The following is a 19,866-nucleotide window of genomic DNA, read 5'->3' as shown; positions in this document are numbered from 1 at the left end:
GCTATTAGAAACAGTATCTGGGGAGAGCAAACAATAGAGAGCGATGGGGCACAGTGTCGATAAGGAAGCACACACACCCAGCGCTCACAGATTACCAAACATCCCATTGGCCTGTGTCCGGCTCAGCAGCAATTAATTTGAGGTCACCCTCTACTCTTTGACAGGGCTTGTTGGTGATGCGGCCTCTTCTATTGGACTCTGACTATCTTTATTATCCAATCGCTGCTCTCCATTCTGGCGTCCATCCAGCCTTAGAGGACACTGCGAAAGTGTTTTATCTTCCCCTTCTCTTCTCTAGCCACTTTTTTTCCGTCTCTTAAGGAACATTCGGGGTTGGAAAAGAGGGAGGAAAATTCTTGAGGAGACAAAAACTGGATGAGTAGGGCAATTTTCTGTCAACTTTAATTGTAATAAAATTTTACAGCTTCAAGTGCAATGTGCTTTTCTGCCAGGTATCCACTTGGAAGTGTTGCAGCAATTAAATGCCTGGAAGGTATGTTCAGGGTTGGATCATCCAGTAGCTTTTTAATGGAGTCGTTTTTTTTGTACACTGTAGACAATAAACTGCCATTCTTGCGGCTTGCCTTAATAAATAATGGTGCAATGATACAGCAACACTGACACACTAATGCAGTTAACAGTGATTCAGTTAGTGTAGACTGATTCTGCATTTTCCCTGTGAAGGCATGGATCAAAACCATGACCTTGTTTATTGCAAGGTATTGCACACAAGTTCTCCTGCAGTATCCCATTGAGAGAATCCATTTTTACAAAGGATGTCATGAAGCACTGATTGTGATTTGATGACTGTCTACTGTGTCTGCAATTACCCCAAACAATTACTTGAGTGTGTAGGGTGCTGTTGTTCATGAGTCTTCACTACAGTCTTTCCTCAGTAGAGAAAGCGACATACTGTTGGACGTGCAGACTAATATGATTTAAAAAACCTGCACACTGACACTGGCAGGTTGAGTGTATTAATCGGTTGATCTTTCATGAGGAAGGATTTTCATTTCAAAAACAAATATCCAGTGTTTGAAACATTTACACAAATGAAGCGACTGCTGCCTCAGGAGAGAAACAGCTTCTGTTGTTTAATGTCACAAAAATCATATTTTTTGGTGAACTTTGTATATATAGAGTTATATATAGAGAAGGCTGTGTTTGCCCTGTGGGTCCCTGCAGGCTCTGAGTTGTGGACATGGAGGGAGGGAGGTAATGTAAGTCAGTTTAAGAACATACTTCATCTACAGCTGAGGAAATGGACACATAATGGTGCACAAGAGAGTGCTGTAATTGTGTTAAAAGCAAGAGCAGAATGGTGGTAGGTTTATTGTAACACCACCAAACCTGCAAACACAGAGGAACAAAGCCACGGTTGCTGAGACATAAATAACGTGGTGAGCGTTCACTCTGTCTTTGCATGTACACATATGGATCCATTAGAGATAATATACACACATATGTATATGTGGACATGATTTTCACATGAGTCTGATGAAGATGACTTTGATCTCCATGTTCAGTCAGACTTTTTGCAAGATGCAGCACATATTTTGATTTCAGCAGGGAATATGTTTTCTTTTATGTACTTGCTGTGCTCGCTGAGCATGAGCTACCAACCAAGGAGTATATTGATCCCCCCCCCTCCAGTATATAAAAGCAGATCTGACCAGATGGTAGCTGGGTTGATGCTGGGCTTGCAGCAACAACAGAGCTTTCAAAGCATGCAGCAACACAGCAGTGAAATGTACAGCAGCGGCTATCTGTCCATGTTAACAGATTTTGATCAGTCAGATTGTAAGTCTTACAGCTCTGCACCATACAAGGCTAGTTCAGTCCTAAAAGACAGTCAGATAGTCACAACTTTAATTTTAATATATAATAAAGAAAAACTGCAGATTCTCAAGCATGCTTTAGCTTCAGCAGCTGCTTGGCTAACAGCTGGCTGGTAGCATCCAATCATGTTCATGCACTCACTATCACTCTGTTATCACCACTAACACTGTTTGCTGCCACAGCACCCTTCACCTCCCCAACCTCCTCCTCACGCCCCCTCTATGCTGTGCAGCCCAAAGTTGATAACTGTGACGGACACATGGTAAAAATCGCTGGTCGCCAACCACAAACGGTGGTCCTGGATCACTCTGTGCGAGTCCGCCGGCAGCCAAGTCAGAGCCCTGGCAACCAAAGACCAAAGGCTGCATGAAATTCTGTCTGAAATTTGGGACCACTACGATGTGTCGTGTCTCTGCTCGCACCAGTTACCAATCTGTGTTCGTGTATGTGCCGGGGGGGTAGTTCAAGCATACTCCTCACCGCTGCTCAGATTCTTCGAGAGCTTCAATAAAGATCCACCAAATGTTTACGATGACCACTAGCTATATATGGTTTGGCTTATTAATTTAAAGGTTTTACACCACAAAATAGTTCTTATATCCAAACCAAAAACCAAAAGAATGAAAACCAGCACCAAACTGTGTCAGGTTCAGGCTGTAAATGTGCCCAACTTACAATCCAACTGAGGACATTTGTGTTCATTTGTTAATGATCTGCTGTTGTCTTGTCCCCTTGCTGCCCTCAGCGACAGCTCTGCCAACCCTTCCATCTGTCTTGCCCCTACAGACTGCGAGCCCAGCACCCAGGGGTCATCTGTCAACCTTACATGTGGCCAAGAACAATGGCTAGACAAATCGGTGCTGGTGTCTGTGTGCAGAACTGTTGCTCTAGATACAGTGTTTCCCAACCCTGGTCCTGGACTACCACTGCCCTGCATGTTTTAGATGTTTCCGTGCTCCAACACACCTGATTCAAAAGCTCAGCTCGTTGGGCTCTGCTGAGGCCTGATAACGAGCCATTCATTTGAATCAGGTGTGCTGGAGCAGGGATACATCTAAAACATGCCGGGCAGTGGTACTCCAGGACCAGGGTTGGGAAACACTGCTCTAGAACACGCACACCACTTCCTTCTCCTTGTTTTTTCCTGCCTTATCAGCTACCACTTTTAAAGCGCCGTGCTTCCTGGTTTCTCCATTCAGCAGTGTCTGATGAAGAATCATAATACTCGCTTCACGCACACACGCAGGCACGAATCCTTTACACATGTTCATTTGGCAAAGTCTTATCAGCAGCAGACAACCTTGTTCATTTACATAAATCAATAACATTTTCAAGGTAAAAATGTGGTTTAGAGTGTGAAAAGGAGTTTTACTTGGCACTTTGGTGTGAATAGATATGCAATAAAGCATGTCAAGTTATATTGCCCACGCATATTGACTTATTCACACACACACACACGGATGAGAATAAAGTCATACTTAAGATTAGAAAGAAGAGAGGGGAATAAAAGGAGATGAGAGACTCGTATTGAGGAAAGTGAAAGAGAGGTGGCGAGAGGGTGCTGCAGTGCTCCTGCATTACAATTGATTGGCTGGTTTAACTGCCAATGCTGCTCACTCAAGCTTTAAATAGATGGATAAAACTCTTTTACCCAACACTCTTCACTTCTCTTCCCTGCCTCCACCTCCTCCCTCTCTTCATGTTGTCATTTTCTCCTTTCCTTTCCTTTCCTTTCCTTTCCTTTCCTTACCTTTCCTTTCCTACCCTCTCCTCTTTTCTTCTCCTTTCTCTTCCTTTCTCCTCTCCTTTATTTTCCTCTCCTCACTCCCTCTCCTCTCCTTTCCTCTGTTCTTGCTTTTTCTCTCCTCGCCTCTCCTCTCCATATATCTCTATACATACCATAACCATTCAGATCACATCAGCTGAAAACGATTTCACATTCAGAGCATCATTGTCACTCTAAATTAACTTTTTTCGCCGTGTACGATAAAGTTTTATCTGCGTAATCATCTACATGCGATGCTTTGTGTATTAGTGTGTGTAGGTGGATAAACTGACTTGCTCATTTGTATGTGTGTGTCTGATTTCCAATTTGTCTGAGAGTGGAGGTCACGCGCTAATCCTAAATTGTCCTCCAATCCTCTGTTAACCAGATACGAGCCTCCTCTTCCACCTCCCCCATCCTTCCTCACTCCCTCTCTCCTCTCTCCCTTCATCTCTCATTTCCTCGCGGTGATAAAGTCATTTTGCAGCGAAGTGAAATAAGATGGGTTTCCTCCAGCGCTGATAGATGGAGGTGAGGACAGGCCCAAATAAGCAGGCGATGGAAACACACAGCAGAGCAGACAGCTATCAGGAGGAAGGTTGACACATCATCGCCCTGCATTCTGAGGAATATAAGAGGGCACACGGGCTGGTTAATATGTTTTTGTATCGTATATGTGTTTCACAGATTGTACGGAAACGAGTGTGATGCTAAGTTATGACAAATGTGTGTGGCGTACTATGAATCTCTCCCCTGCTATCCAAGCCTCACCATCTTTATTGTGTGTGTTTGCTCTTATACCTCAATGATAAAGAAAGCTCTCCCATATCCTTTGACAGCTTAAGATATGTTCAGAGTTATGTGTGTTGAGATTTGATATGTGGAGGTGTTCATTCATTTGTATAGATGGTTGTTGAGATTATAGCGTTACTTTGAGAGGAGACAAGTAAACCGCCGTCGCCTCTGAGTCCATGACTGATTTAATGCTGATAAACCAGCATGTGAACGGCAGAGCAGTATGTGATAAGGTCAGAAACTAGTTGATGTTCACAGCAGACACCAGCTGTGGCTCAAACACAACCCATTAGGCCCCTAATGGAGACAAGGCCACTCTCGTTTTATGATGTTCGCAGCCACATGCTAATGACTTGTACATAACACATACCGCTTTGATCTGTACACTCCGTGCTCGCTCTTAATTAACTTGGGATTTAAAATCATTTTTAGTTTGCTCGCCATGCTGAGTGCATGCAGTCTCTGTATGTGGTTCAAACCCTCTTTCTCTTTGATCTCACTTTATTAGCTTTGTCTTTTTTTGTTGGTTTTGTTCATTTTAAGGGCTTTTATCTGTTTTCATTACTTATCTGGCACAGCCTTTGTGATTGACAGTGTCACCATGACCACCAGTCCCCTGCATGATGTTGGAACGTCTCTCACTTCATTTGTACTAATGAGAGTTACTAACTAACTTCTCATACCTGGTTAACACATCCTGTACTTTTCTGGATGTAAACTGTGGGTATTGTCCGCCTTGGACAACACCAAAGCCATGTCAGTCTCAGGCCTATCTCTCCTACATTTTTAATAGTTGCAATGATCTCCATCAGGCTCATACTCATCTTCGCTCCATTTACATCAACTCCCTCCTTCATCTTCTTCCTCACCTCCATTCAGCCATCCTCAACATCTCATACTTCCTGATTTCATTCAGCTGTTAAGCTAACATTGTTGTGGTGTGGTCCTTGCTATTGAAGGAGCTCTTGTCTCTCTTTTTTACTGCCACAGAGTCTTTTTCACCTCCTCCACCTCCTGTTTTCTCTCTTTACTTCTGTCTGTCAAATGAAAGTGGGTTTGTGCTGTTAGCCTAGTGTGAAATGACACAATGGTCAGAGTCAATGAGCTGCTTTGATCTTTTGTCACCCTGGACACCAGCCAGCTGTGCCTGGCTGCCACAGCGATAATGTCACTGGGGAGATTGATTTGGAAGAAGATGGGGTCGACGCTCAGAGAGAATAGTCCTCATTAAGCAGCCCACACTGCGGAAAACTCGACGTTTACTTCATACCTTTTGCCATTCTTCTTTTTCTCCAACTCATTATTTTTCTGCCTGCTTCAGTTAGTAGAACGTAAGAATCTGCCAGCTGGAAAACCAAAAGAACAGCTCGATGTTTTGCTGCATCAACTTTCAACTTCAGCGATACAGTGCTGATCCTCCTGCTCTGCATGTTTCCACTAAATTATTTTTGCTGTTCAGAGAATAAGTTTATCCATGATCTCTCCCCCGTAGGTCCAGACGTCACCAAGGATCCCTGTCTGAAGGTGCGCTGCCCACCTCACAAGGTGTGTGTCAGCCATGACTACCAAACAGCCATCTGCACCAATCGCAAGCAGCCAACTCACAGGTAGGAACCAATAATGTGACATTTTACTCACTTCTGCTATTTCGGGCAGCTTCGTATTGATCGATCCATAGCTCCTCCTGCTCATATAAGTTAAGTGTCCTTGGGCAAGACACCAAACCCCAAACTCCTCCAGGCCAGCACTTTGCATGGTTGCCTGCCGATATGTGTGTGTGTAAACATGTCTCAACATCATGTTTATTAAGTTGATATTTAAGCAATTCTCATAGAATTAGGAAAGGTCTTGAAGTATCAAGATGCCAAAACAATGCTGTTTTTAAAGTGGTTAAAGTAGGCCCCAAACACACCATTAGCGTTTATTCAGTGAGTGTTTTAAAACTCAAACAAAATGGTTGAGTTGCTGTTGCTTTAATGCAAGACTTTGTTTCTCCTAAGTATGGAAGTATCAATAAGTTGAAGTAAAGGCCTGTAACTCAAAATGACCACGCAGAGTAGAAGTTCAGTAAGCTAAAGACCTTCAGGGCAGGTTAGACAAATTACACCCAGCAGAAGCCTGCAACAGTGTAGCATTTACATTTTTTTGTGTTAGCATTGTGCAGAATCCAGCCTGCTTCAGTGATAGACATACAGACACATACTCATAACACCAATTTATTTCAGTACATCTGTCTGCCTTTTGGACTCTGTCAGCAGCTAATTTGTTTGTGTTTTCAACCTTGTTATGTTGCCAATTTTAAGGTTTTTCAATTTTTCAGTTCAAGAAGCATTTCCCCCAAAAGACATCTGAATGTTTTTGTCTGTCCTGGAATTAATTGATTTCCTCAAGTCATTAGTTCCTAAGATACTTGGTGTTAACGCTGTTCTTTGTATTGCATTAATTACACGTCCTATTTGCTGCTTAATATGTCAAACTATTCACCTGAAATCTGTGTTTCCCCAGCATCACTAACTGATGCTCTGAACCATGATATTATTTTATCTACAAGTTAAATTAGTTGCAGTAATTAGCATAACACGGATTCAGTGTCCTCTCAGAGGGCAAATCAAACTTCTCTCTCTCTCAAGATATTTGCAGGCAAGTGTTGAGAAATACAGTTAATGTACACTGTGCTGCAGCATGTACATCTACGAGATGATTCATCAGTGTTACTCACTGCCATGAGAAAATTGCCCTTTTGAAGATGATACCCACTTTGCTATTACTGTTGTGTTGTGTAAAATTCACGAGCAAATGGATTTTGTTCTCTTCTAAGAAGCTCTCGACCTCTTGTTGAAATTCACAAAGATGATTAATTATACTTCATGACTTCCCTTATTGGGCGATTATGTTTGGACATCTACATTAGCACCAAGCTATAATTCAACAAAACACTATGAAGGCTTGCAGTGTTAATTTGTATGCGCGCCTCTGTCCTGCTGTGGTACCGTCAAATCAGAGCCTTTGGAGATTAGAGCAACGTGGAAACTCTCAGCAGGATGTTGAAGTACAGTGGGAAGTGATGGGATGGAGAGAGAGAGAGAGATCACTACCTTGCTTTCTGTTTGAGATTAATACATCATCAACAGGTTATCTGTCCTCGCTTCTCTGTGTCCCTCTTAGTGAATATTTTTTCATGCGTGCATTAATTTCCCTGGCCAAGTAAATCCCACCTTTCAAATCACACTAATAACTTGAGCACATACTTGTGCTTCGCTGCATTTATGCAAAGAGCACTTGATCGCAGACGAGGAGGCGCATTGAATTAGGTAGATGAGGGGGAACATCTCAAACATAAACCTAAGTTTCATCATACCTCCATCTCACCTTATTTGCCAGCACTGTTTTATTTATCAGTGCAGTCTGCATGTCTAATGTGCTGTGGTTCTGTCGTCGAGTGTGACATTTTTAAAGAACCAAGAGAGCGACTGACACGCTGTCTGGGATTTGAATCTTGTTTCACAGACTGAGGGGTGAACTGTTACTTAATGCGATGTAATCTTTTTGTCTTCAGAGATAGGCCTGTTTATAAGGACGAACAACTTGATAAGTGCGTGATGTGAGTGCATGCAGCCATTTAACTAATGATTTACAGGTCAAACAATTCATTGTAAATTCATGTGACTGCATGATGTTTCAGAATATTCGTGTCAGAGGGAGATATTTAATGTTGAAAACTTGAAAGTTAAATTATCCTTTTCTGAAAGACATCGAGAAAGTCTTTGTACCTATTCAGTTTGTGTTCACAGTCTGTTTCACTGCAGTCAGTGGAAGATCCTTTCCTTGATAGGCTGGCATCAGTCAGGGTTGTGAAATTTGCATTTATATTGGGGGGGGAAAAACCCTTAAAAGAAAAACATCTCATGCATTTTTTTTTTCAAAAATGACCAGAAACTGTGGTCCACACTTGGTTGGTATAGAATGATGGTCCCCTGTTGGTTATGCAGGAAAGTGTGTGCATGTGTTTGTGTTTGTGTGTCAATAAATAAATATTGCAGCAGTAAGCAGGATAGTTTTTAGGTTCAGATTTCAGAGCGCAGATGTGAAACAGGTTGTGTGACTGTCCACCTGTTCACTTCATTTGCTGATGTTCGCTTCTCGTCATTTCTTGTCGTCACATTAGTTTCTCTGTAAAGAGTCTTTCTGGCTCTAATTTCATCTCTGCTCAATGGATCAGGGAGCGACGGGGTGTTCAGTGAGAGCACTTAGACAGAAAATTACTGCGAAATTTGGATCAAACTTAATTATACTCGTTATGGAAAAAGGCCTCGACGGACCAATCGGGAATCACTCTGCTTCAGCTGACCCTGACAACCAGTAACACGGTAGAAAACTGCTTCTGCTAGTTTGGATAATATTCCTGTCTGGAAAGTCATTACTGCACTTCAATTTTCTCTCGTGCATAAAAGGTTTTGACTTCAAGCACTGTAGATATTATTGTTTCTGCTGCATTTTCCGGTATGTGCAGGAGACCTCGTCTTTGTTTTCCTGAGTAATGTCAAAATTCAGCTTCATGACTCTCTGAAATTAAGCATTGTTTCGCCCCTCTCTCTGTCTCTCTCAGTGTGAAACCCAGGAAAGGCAGTGCAGGCCACAAGCACAGGCTTGAAGCAGGTGCTCATGGGAAATGCAGGCTGTGCTCGGCGCTGCAGTCAAGTCCCGTGTGTGGATCTGATGGACACACCTACTCCTCCAAGGTGAGACTTCCGTTTTGCAGGTATCTTCACGCTCGTCTTCCTCCCTCTTAATACTCCTCGTTCACTTAAAATGTCTTTCTCTTTTTCTCAGTTTCTCGGCTAGCCTTATTTTGAAATAAATCGGTTTGTTTTCAACCGTAAGAGCAAGGACAGACTTCCTTCAAGACATCCAACAGCATTCAAGGGCTGCTGAATTAAATAATTAATGGTGTAAATAGTTGTGTGTACTTTTCTTTTTCTCGACAGATGATATTTTAATTATCCTTACTGCCCCTCTCCTGCCTCCTTTCCTCTTCTCGCTGTCCCATTTTGCCATCTATTTATTGACCCCTGTCCTCCTCCACTGTGCTGATCTCAGTGGTGCTTTTCTCTGTCTGGCATGCAAACGTCTGGGAAGATTGTCAACTATCAGTGTCTGTCTTCCAGCAGCTAAAAATCATCTCTGGATGATTTGGAAATGCTCTCCGACCTCGGTCTGTCGCCCCATCTCCAGCCACTGACCTCTGCTTATCGGCTGTCTCACAGCTACTTTAAATTACACATAGCCACATGCTCCAAATGTCATGTCACGACAGAGGAGAGGAGAAAGGCAACGTTTAACCTTTGTGATTAGTCAAGAAGGAAATGTGCAGACTGAGATTGAAATCTGGTGGCTGAAAAAGACAGACAAATAAGTGAAGCACTGTGTGTCTGTCCTTGGTATAACAGACTGTGGTTTCTTATTGACATCCACATTCATGTTATTAATTTTTTTGTTGCCAGGAGTGAACAAATTTAGTCGTCTCTCGAGTGTTTAGCACAGCCGAATCAACGTGTCACAGCAATATTGGCAAAGTAGAGGGAGGTATGAGCTTTCAGGACACCTGCACACTGTTATTTATAATTGCAGTGTTTTAGTGAGGGACGTTCCTTAAACGTACAGTAGTGCCCGAGGAGACAGAATCAATAAAATCAAACCTATGAGAGGAGGAGTTCAGCTGCGGTCATGTTTTCTTCGCCGGGAAGCTTGTTGTCCATCCACATCAGCTGTGTTTTTCAGCTCAGCTCTGCAGGAAATGAATGGACTGCCAGACAATTGGTGGCCATGTTGTTTTCACTTTAAACTGCAGGGTTAAGCCCCCAACCACGAGGCATGAAACCTGAGATTGGGAGCTTCAACTCCTCGTGTAAGGAAGTCAGGACGTAGGCTTTCTGAACGACCTACCGCCCTGAGGCCATGCTGAGGAGGAGAAGTGTTGAAGGAGAAATGAGAGGGAGCACAAAAGGAAGGGGAGGGCTGGGAAGTCCCTCCGCTCTCTGTGGTAATTTAGGTGGAGGGGTTCAGTTAGCTGGTGGAGTGATGGGTCCCTGTGGCCCAACTTAAACTCTGCTCACCAGTGAGCTGCTGGTCTCAAGCTTATTCATGTTTTATTATTACATTACATGCCTCCCTCATCGTCACCACACACACACTCACACACACTCAGTATCCTATTAAGAGGACAGTGCTCTTATCTCCTGAGAGGCTTCAATCCACTAAGTCCATCACTTCCCTCCTCTTAAATCATCCTCTCCTCTCCTCTCCTCTCCTCTCCTCTCCTCTCCTCTCCTCTCCTCTCCTCTCCTCTCATCACCTCCTCCATTCTCCTCTCCTCTCCTCACCTCTCCTCTCCTCTCCACAGCTCTCCTCTCCTCTCCTCCTCCATTCTCCTCTCCTCTCCTCACCTCTCCTCTCCTCTACTCTCCTCTATTCTCCTCTCCTTGCTTCTCCTCTCCTCCGCTCTCATGCCCTCACCTCTCCTCTCTTCTCCTCTCCTCACCTTGCCTCTACTCCCATCCCTTGTCCTCACCCCTCCCATCCTCTCCTCTCCTCTCCTCTCCTCCCCTCGCCTCGCCTCTATTTTTACTCCACCAAGTCAGGTGTTAAAACACTGTTTCATCAAAACCACATTAACCCCTGGAGAGAGACAAACATAAAGATTCATGGGGCCTCTCAGTGTGCTGACAGTGACTGGGAGAGGTCATCCATTTCCTGGGCTCTCTCTCTCTCTCTCTCTTCTCCCTCTCTTGCCTCCTCCCTCCCCAGACACCTAATTCAATATGTTGAGAACAGGACAGAGCGCTGTTCCTTTGTCAACAAATTTCATTAAGCAACATTAGCTGCGCTATCAAAGAGGTGACAGGGAGGAAATGATGGATTTAAATTAGAACATGGGAAATGAAAGTGCTAGCAGGATAAGGCTAAGCTTGCGTATGGCATGATATATGCATGTTGATGCACAGTCATGGTCTCACCCTGACAAAACATCGTCATCAACTCACAAACAGAATTTGCATAACTCATTTCAGTTTTCATTATTCCTCTTGGAAAGATCTTGTAATTGGATTTTTTTCCCCCAACTAGCCCAAACAATTTCTTACCCCTCACTTACCTGAAATGAGATTTATACAGTTAAATTACATTCTGAAGTAGTCCATCTTACTTTCTGCATTGCATTAGGTTCGTACTGCAGTGAATAATAGAATGTCACTGGGCATCTCTGTGTCTAATGGTGTGTCTACATGGCTGTCTAATGGACACATCTGTTCATTGGAGATAAATGACCAATCCTGTCTCAGCAAATCTTTTCCCTTAATCAGCTCAATGAAAAAGTTCAGTATTCAAAGTTCTTTGGTTGGAATGACATACTTGGAGCATAGCTGCAACATGCATCCTGCAACTTGTGTGTCCAGAATTCAGAACTCTTCCTCTGTAAAATAATACCCGGTTTAGAGGCGCACTTCCATGAAGTAAAGCAGATCAGAATTAGAAATGTCATAATCGGAGCAGCAAGGCCCAAAATGTCCGGACATTTAGCCTCTATTAGAGTCAAGTTCCAAAAACACTGGACCCTAACACTTCCCATAATGCAACCTCTTCATTAGACCTACGGTGCCCAGTCAGTGTCCACTTTTTCTACACTCCACATGTCGTCGTCTACAGAAAGGTAGTTGTGCTGACTGTCCTCTAGTTTGGTCAGCTAATATATTCAACAATAGGGGAAAAAAATGCAGTGTTTTGAACTGAAGTACCTGGCAGGATTAAAACATTGCCTTTGTTCACTCTAATAAAGTTTTATATAAGCTCGATTTTTTTCCATAAATTTGAAGTCTCCAAGTCCAAGTCGAGATAACCCTGATGACCTCATCTGGGTTGTTTTCTTGGACTTTAGAGAGCATCTCCAGACCCACCAAAGACTTTCTATTATTTTAGAGGCAAACGATTCTCCACGACGAGTACGCTGATCTTATACTGACTCCCCTGAAGTTCCCAGTCCTCGAGTCTGTGAAGTAAAGCCTCTATTACTCCTGTTTTTTGTGATTTCTTTCCCTTACAGTGTAAGATGGAGTTTCAGAGCTGCCTGTCTGGGAAGACGATCTCAATAAAATGCGATGGGCTGTGTCCCTGTTTGCCTGGTCAGGAGCTCAGCAAACAACCGCATAAGACTGAGAAGGCTGGTGAGTACTGTAGCTCTTTGTCCATATAAATAAGCTGATGAGTAACTTGTTGTTTTAGATAGCGTGCTAGTTCTTTTATGATCCATCCTTCTTACTGAACACACAAGTTCATTATTGGATTTAGGTCAAATTACTTTTCATTTAGGGTGCTACATGATTAGTCCTCATTGTCTCTCTGCTCATTTCATCTGTTGTGAGCTTGTGAGTCGTTAAATATATGGTACAAACAAAGGCTGGGCCAATCAAACCTCTCTTCATCATTTTCAATTCAATCCACGTACGTGTGGGTGCACTGTATGTGTGGATGTATGCATGGGTGGGTAGATAGAGGTAGGACGGTGGGATAGCTAGACAAATGGATGAATTTGCAGACAGAGAAAAGGTTATCTGTATTTTAGCCATTTTCAGGTTCAGGTGGGTGTCTCACAAACACACTATTATGAAAACACCACGCACACACACTCACACACACACACACACACAAAATCCTTTCACAGGTAATCCCTCAAATTCTCTGGTGATTCACGGTGTTTCCATTCCTTTCCTGTCACCTCTCCCCTTACTCATGTTATTTTCTTCGCCTCCCAGCCCATCACCCCACCCCCCACACCAGTTTTTTCTGACAGCTACAGGGAGCAGTGACGGAGTGAGTGTGTGTGTCTTATTGTTTGTCATGAAAATGGGATTTCAGCAGATGGATGGAGAGATTCTGGAGGAGAAATGCAATCTAAAGGAAAGGAGCACAGAAAAGGATGGATTGTTATCGTTACGGACTTCCTCTCTCCCAGATGGGGGAGTAGTGGCATGGTGTTACCCTGGGTGTGTGTGTGTGTGTGTGTGTGTGTGTGTGTGTGTGTGTGTGTGTGTGTGTTTGTGTTGAGAGTTTATCTATCCATCTATCTAGTTGGAATAATGAATATTAGCACATGCTTATGCCCTCATACGGGTCACATGTGCAACATACAATAACACACACATCTTATGCCCTCCCAGGTCTTTTCTAATCACTTGCTGATTAGGAAGCATTTATAAGAATCGCGAAGGTTCATCAGGCACAATTAATACAAAAGAAAAGTGTCTGCTAATTAATGACAGCCCTCTCTTTATCTTACACTCTCCTTCATTAGCTAATCGCTGAATGATGGAGGGAACAGAGACTGATGGTGCAGCGGAGAAGTGTTTTACCAACTTGACTGCTGCCTAATTAATTCCCCTCCATCTTTACTCAGTAGAAACTATAATTATGTGTTTGGTTTGCTGAGAGCTTGGCTCTTGGAAGTGAACAGAGTGGTTGAGTTTGTGAGGAGGGAAAGAAAATCTAGATCTTGGATAGTGTCATCATGAAGCATTAGTCTTTTTTTTTCACTGTCTGGCTTTCTGCTTTGACTTTTTTCCTCTAAGTTTTCTGTTTAAACTTAGTCTTTCCTCCTGTTCATAGCTCTTACTGAACTCTCTCTCTGGCTCTATCTTCGTCTCATGAATGTGACTGTACTTTTCAGCACAGCCTGTCCTCAGACCATCAGTGAGATAGCAGGTCTGAATGTTTGTGCATTCAGAGGCAGCGGGGATGAGTAAAGTGAGTGTGTTTGTCGGCTCCCAACCTGATAGAATCTCTCATTAGATCAGCAACACAAAATGATAAACAGATGGATGTGGCAGTAGGTGAGAAAACACTGCGTGTGTCAGATTGTGTTCCTATGGTAACAGTCAAAAGATTGCAGAAGTTCGGTGCGTGCAATCACTCCTCTCAGTTTATTGATAGCCACAGGTTCAAACTGGGTTTGTATATTCATACCAGACTGGTAAACATCTCTGTTCACCCAACGCCTGCGTCACTTTTACAGTAAACAGGGTTGCTGTGTTTCCACACCACAGCAGTGCCTTGTTGTAATGTTGTTTTCACACTGGAGATTCAGAATATCAGGTGGTGTGAACAAAATGTAAATATATCTTTAGGGATGGGACTAGAGCCAATTTAACCATATAGCCTGAAAGAAAAATAGATACTATATATACATTTTGGTCATGTTACCATTATTATCTCGACTGGGAATACTGGTAAATGCACATTTATCATGGCTGTGAGATATCCATATATAGCATACTGTCATCTCTTCGCGGCAGTGTTAATGACTTTCCTCAGCCCCCTGAGCTTTGATATTTCCACATACAGTATTATCTCCTGCACTTGTGTGGTCACTTCATTGAGCTCATCTTTGATTAAGGCACAAGAAGTTGAAAAGATGAGCATTGTTTCCAAATCACTGGAGATAATTAAGCTGAATCACGCATGGCATAAAAAAGCTGCTCACCAGTGAAACCTCACATTTTGTTGCACATGTGCACTTACGTCAGAGCCAGTCATTAACCTGACTGAAAACACCTGCTTGGACTTCACTGCTGAGGGCGTGGCCTTGACTGATTGAACCCATTCACTTGAAAAGAGTGGATTCTCTTCTAATGATTAAGGAAACACTCCTGAAAGGCAGCAAGGAGCTTTTATAGGGGAGGCTCTGTCTTCCCATCTTCTCTCTCTCACTCACTCCCTCGATTTTGATTGACAGGTGTAGATGACACAGTAAGTGTGTGCTGCAATATGCTGTTTATTTGGAGTGCAGGGCAAATATTGTTTTTTTATGTGACGAGGCAGAGTGGAAGGCTTCAGATATCATACTTTTTGAGTACCTTTGCCTCAACCACACTAATAACCTTTATTTTTCACAGTGTTAGTGGGTGTGTGGGGAACACATCACTGTGTGTTTGTCAGTCGCATCTCTCCCACACGCCTTCTCCTCACACTCCCATCTCTTTCTGTTGCTCATTTATTTTCTGTCTCAAGCCTCCAATCTATCATTTTGCAGAGTCTTGGGTTAAAGTTCCACATCCACTTTTTTCTGCCCCTTTATTTATTGCACAAAGGACTGTGAGAGGTGCTTTTAATATTACAAATAGAGTTCAACCCTTTTGACTGTGGGTCAAATTGGCACAAACAGATCCAGCAAAGTCTCTACAGTATCGTAAATTTCAAAGACACAAAGCAGAAACCTTCTGGAACAGAGAGAATTCAGAAAGGATTAAGCCATAATTACAGGTTAATTGTATATTTAATTGCAGAATTTTCTAATCTTTATTTTAATGACTAATTAAGATCTTTCTTAATCATTGCACAGCCCTGATTTGCTGAGAAAATCCATTGCTGCTGTCTGCCTGTTTGTCAGCAAAGGTTAACACATTGACAGAAGCACTGAGGTCTAATTTGATCTGTCATCAGCCCCTGAGGCAACACTGCTGTGACGCCAAACATCATCACTCTCTCATTTAAAACAACAACTCGAGCTGACACAAGGTGATCCTGCTGGGGATCATGTGTAAAGACCTGTACTGCTTATGCTCAATGAGGTATTTCTTCACAGTAATACTTAATTTTCTCTCAGCCACTGTTGAACAAAGACGTTGACAAAACAAAGGGAACGGTTAGAGGCTGAATGGGCTAAATCCCCTCGCTAAATTTAATTTTTCCTGGCAATTCTGTCTCACAACTCCACAGAGAGCACGCAGGAGGACAGATTGTGTTGTCCTCTCTTCTGCCTCCACACTTCCTATCCTCTTCTAACACATGCCAATTGCTGAGGGATTTTTTCAAGAGTGCTAACCAGTGTGAAGTGTGCCTGCAGAGCATTTTAAGTCTGTCCCACTGTGTCCAGAAAAAAAGCTGCATTGGTCATTAGTTCAAACACTTAGAGGACACTGTGTCACAGGCTACCCCGTGCACGAGGTACATGAGGCCACATGTGGCCAGGATGTTGTTATGTTGATGTAAAACCTCCTATGGAGGGTTCCTCTTTGACTTCTTCCTCCCACATGGCAAGTTCACATCATATATTTCATTCAGAAAAACAGTTCACATGCACATCTACGTGGTCCTGGGTGACTGCAACATTATCTCCTACTTGGTGAAACTAATTACAGTGCTGTCAGCGGTAAAATACCTGCAAAGCCACCATTGCAAGCTAAGTAAATTAATGCAATATTAATCCTATTCTTCCCATTCTGTCAACATTGCATGAATGCAGCATTGACAAAGTAGTTTTAGATGCCTGTAATTATCCAAAACACAAAGGCACTACAGAACTGTTGTTCACCTGCACAGGTGTTTCCACTTATGCACTGCCTAATTAGCCCTCTTCTCAGGACTGTTTGAGTGCCCAGAGGCTGTCTTTATTGACATCTCCCTCCACACAGACAAGGACTTGGAAGGATGGGCTTTTTTAATGTGATGGGCCTTTCTGGTTTTTTTTTTTGTTCTGTTTTGTTTTTTTGACATTTTGACATGTCACAGAAAGAAAAGCACAGATGTAAATGAAAGAATTAAGGATGGCTGCTTCAGTTTCAGAACCCTGGTATTGTCCATGCTGAACAAAGCCATAGTTAACATTATTAGTCACTCCCATCAACAGTATAATAAGTTGGCAGAGTTTCTGCATCTGAAAAGTGAATTGGTGAATTGGTTGCAAAAAGAAGTCCCATTGTATAGAATCTATGAGAAAATGTCTCGACTTCTCCCTCGATTTATTACCTCAGTTAACAGTTTCCTCATGAGTTTATGGTGTTAATCGCTAGTTTTAAGTGTTCTTTAATACAGCACTTCAAAACTTCACCTGTTTTTTCTCTAATATGACAAGTCAAAATATCTGCTGTTCAACAGTTTGAGGACTGTCTTCTGTTGGTCATGTCCAATCCAATGCCTGAAGAAGGAAATACTTGGGGAAAATGAACTCACTTTGCAAAATAGTCTCACTCTTAAGGTTAAAACGTGAACTCTCTCTGGCTCAGTCTCTGTCCGCGTCTCGCTTCTTTCTCCTCCTGTCTCCCGGTCTGTGCAGACAGTGTATTACTGATCATTATCTGGGCTAACCTTAACTCACTGCCAGTGAGATCGTTCTGGAGAGCTGATAGCTCGGAGCAAAGAAAATCAAACATAGTCTTGTATCTTTTTAATGAATCTGACCTTCTGTCTTCCTCATATCTCCTATCTGACTGTCTCGGTCCATTTCTTTCTCCTTCTGTTACCTTGTTAAGAAGTGTCACCTCACTCTGCCGCCTCCCATTTCTCCTGTCTTTCTTTTTATCTGCCTTTCATCTTGATCTGATCAGACCACGCTCCTGATGTCTCAAGGTGATCACCACCCACCTTTCTCCCTCTGGATTTAGAGCCACTCCTTCTCTTTTATATGACAAACTTAGTTAATCATTTATAAATGACAAAGGAGACCCATGGCAGGATTCAAAGCCTGGCTTCTCCTGATGGTTGGAGTTACGTATTAGGAAGTCTGGAGGATGCATTTATCTCACAACCTAAACTGGCCTGGAGGGATCGTCACCATATGTAACCTGGGAAAGTTGCACTCGATCTCCTCCTAATGGCAGTCACAATCACAACAGCTGGTGATGTGTATTTGTGCCAAACTAAAAGGGAACAAAGAAGATGCATCTCTGATATACAAGGTGGACAAAATTAGTCAATTAAAGTGACAATTCTAACCAACATAATAATGAATCAATGATTGACAGGTGACTGGTACTGGTGCCATGACTGATGTAATGTCGATACATATGGTCCATCTTTTTTTTCTGTCTGTATTTCTATGTCAATGCATGTGAAATAGTGCTTTGGACTTTTAAAACATCATTATAAGGTTAATTGGCTTCATTTTGGCTTGTGTTTTACCTTTTTATTCAGTTATTCTGCACGTCTAACTAAACAAATGGCCGATCATCCTTTCATAGCCACTGTTGTGTCACCTGAATAATTACAGATAAGCCAACCGACCCTTCTTCGTGGATCATGAATCACATCAATTTGAAGCATGAGGTGGGATACGTTTGTTTTCCAACATTCAACTAAAACTATGACGTTTCCCTTAGCTTATCCCAGAGGTTTTCATTCTGAGAGGTACGCCTCCACACGGGGGAATGGGAGAGTTGAGCAGCAAGCATGGAGGGAGAGACGTGAGGCAAGCATGGAGGGAGAGACGTGAGGCAACGTGAAGTGAATCTTAGTTATCGTAGCTTGCCCGCTGGTTTGATCAGCTTACCAGCACATCACCAGCTGGAGCTGCAGCAATGTCTGTGACACACAGCTCATGGAGGCAGTGAAGATACTTTGAAAGCTTTAGCGCCTGATTGCAGCGATTTGCGTCAAAAACGTCACTCATCTATGAGTCATAACTGAGTCCAAACTGAACACACAGACATTATACATACATTCTCAGTGACTCAAAGCTTCACATCCATAAATTCTGGTTAGAAATCATGGAAAAGAGACGCTCTTTAGAACTTCAGAGCTTGGCTGAGGATCATCATTGCAACAGAAAGTGCTAATTTCTGTTTCAGCATAGTTTTTGACAAAATGTAACAAGGATAGGCTAAGAAAGAGGGCTCAAGTTGTAGCCCGGAGCAAAATTCAATGACTTCATGTCAACATTATTCAGACTTCTCTTCATTATCTTGATTTTGTCTGAGGGGAGCACACAGTGAAAACCTCTGCCTTGTGTTATAATGGGCTGAATGTAACATAAGGCAGAGGGCGGGACACAAAACTCTGCCTGCAGTGTCAAAGTCCTGTGTTTTGTACATCCACCCATCCACCCCAACCTCCACACTTTGACATTCTTGCAGTATGAGGATGTCCGGCTTCCTGGATGCTGCTATTGAATGGTGTCCAGGTGAAGTCACGCGTGTTTTTGAGGGGATGGTTGTATGATTCAGAAGCACAGATGCTGATGCATCTCAGTGAGTAGGGGTTTAATTCATTGTCTTCTTTGTCTTCACTCTACTGTCCACAACGTCCCCACATTGCAAATTATAGCTGCTTCTCCATGGACTGTCGTCTTTTCTGATTAGCTCAGCACTCCTGTAGCTGATACGTCTTATACGTGGCTCTTGGTCCTGAAATGATCTGGTTGGTCTCTGTCTATTAGTGGAAGTTCATAACAAATGAAATAAGTAACCATGTAGAGCTTTTGTACTCTGCTCTGCCAGATAAGTAGAGGAAAGCTTGTTTCTACGTTATATCTTATGTGCTGGCTCGCAGTTAAGCTGTACTCTCCCACATGCCACTGGTAGTTTCTGTGTGTCTGTGAACAAACGATGGCTTGTGGGTTTTTTGGCTGCCGGTTTTAACTGATTTTAGTTCGCAGGCATGAAAGACAGCCGAGGCGAGGAAGTGTTGGGTGAGAGGGCAGGGGAGAG

At 42.8% G+C, this 19,866-nt stretch overlaps 1 protein-coding gene across 3 annotated transcripts in view; it reads left to right on the top strand.

Moving 5' to 3' along the window:
- The window catches only part of spock1 (SPARC (osteonectin), cwcv and kazal like domains proteoglycan 1), a 99,009-nt gene that overhangs the window by 69,572 nt on the left and 9,571 nt on the right, over window positions 1–19,866 (top strand). For all 3 annotated transcript variants that reach the window (XM_041944105.1, XM_041944104.1, XM_041944106.1), the window contains 3 exons: window positions 5,892–6,006; window positions 9,006–9,138; window positions 12,495–12,615. In XM_041944105.1, coding sequence (XP_041800039.1) covers window positions 5,892–6,006; window positions 9,006–9,138; window positions 12,495–12,615 — 369 coding nt within the window. The remainder of the gene's footprint in view (window positions 1–5,891; window positions 6,007–9,005; window positions 9,139–12,494; window positions 12,616–19,866) is intronic.

Source organism: Chelmon rostratus, chromosome 9 (genome assembly GCF_017976325.1).
Source record: "Chelmon rostratus isolate fCheRos1 chromosome 9, fCheRos1.pri, whole genome shotgun sequence".
NCBI classification, from domain to species: domain Eukaryota; kingdom Metazoa; phylum Chordata; class Actinopteri; order Chaetodontiformes; family Chaetodontidae; genus Chelmon; species Chelmon rostratus.
This window is presented reverse-complemented; position numbering and strand designations above follow the sequence as displayed.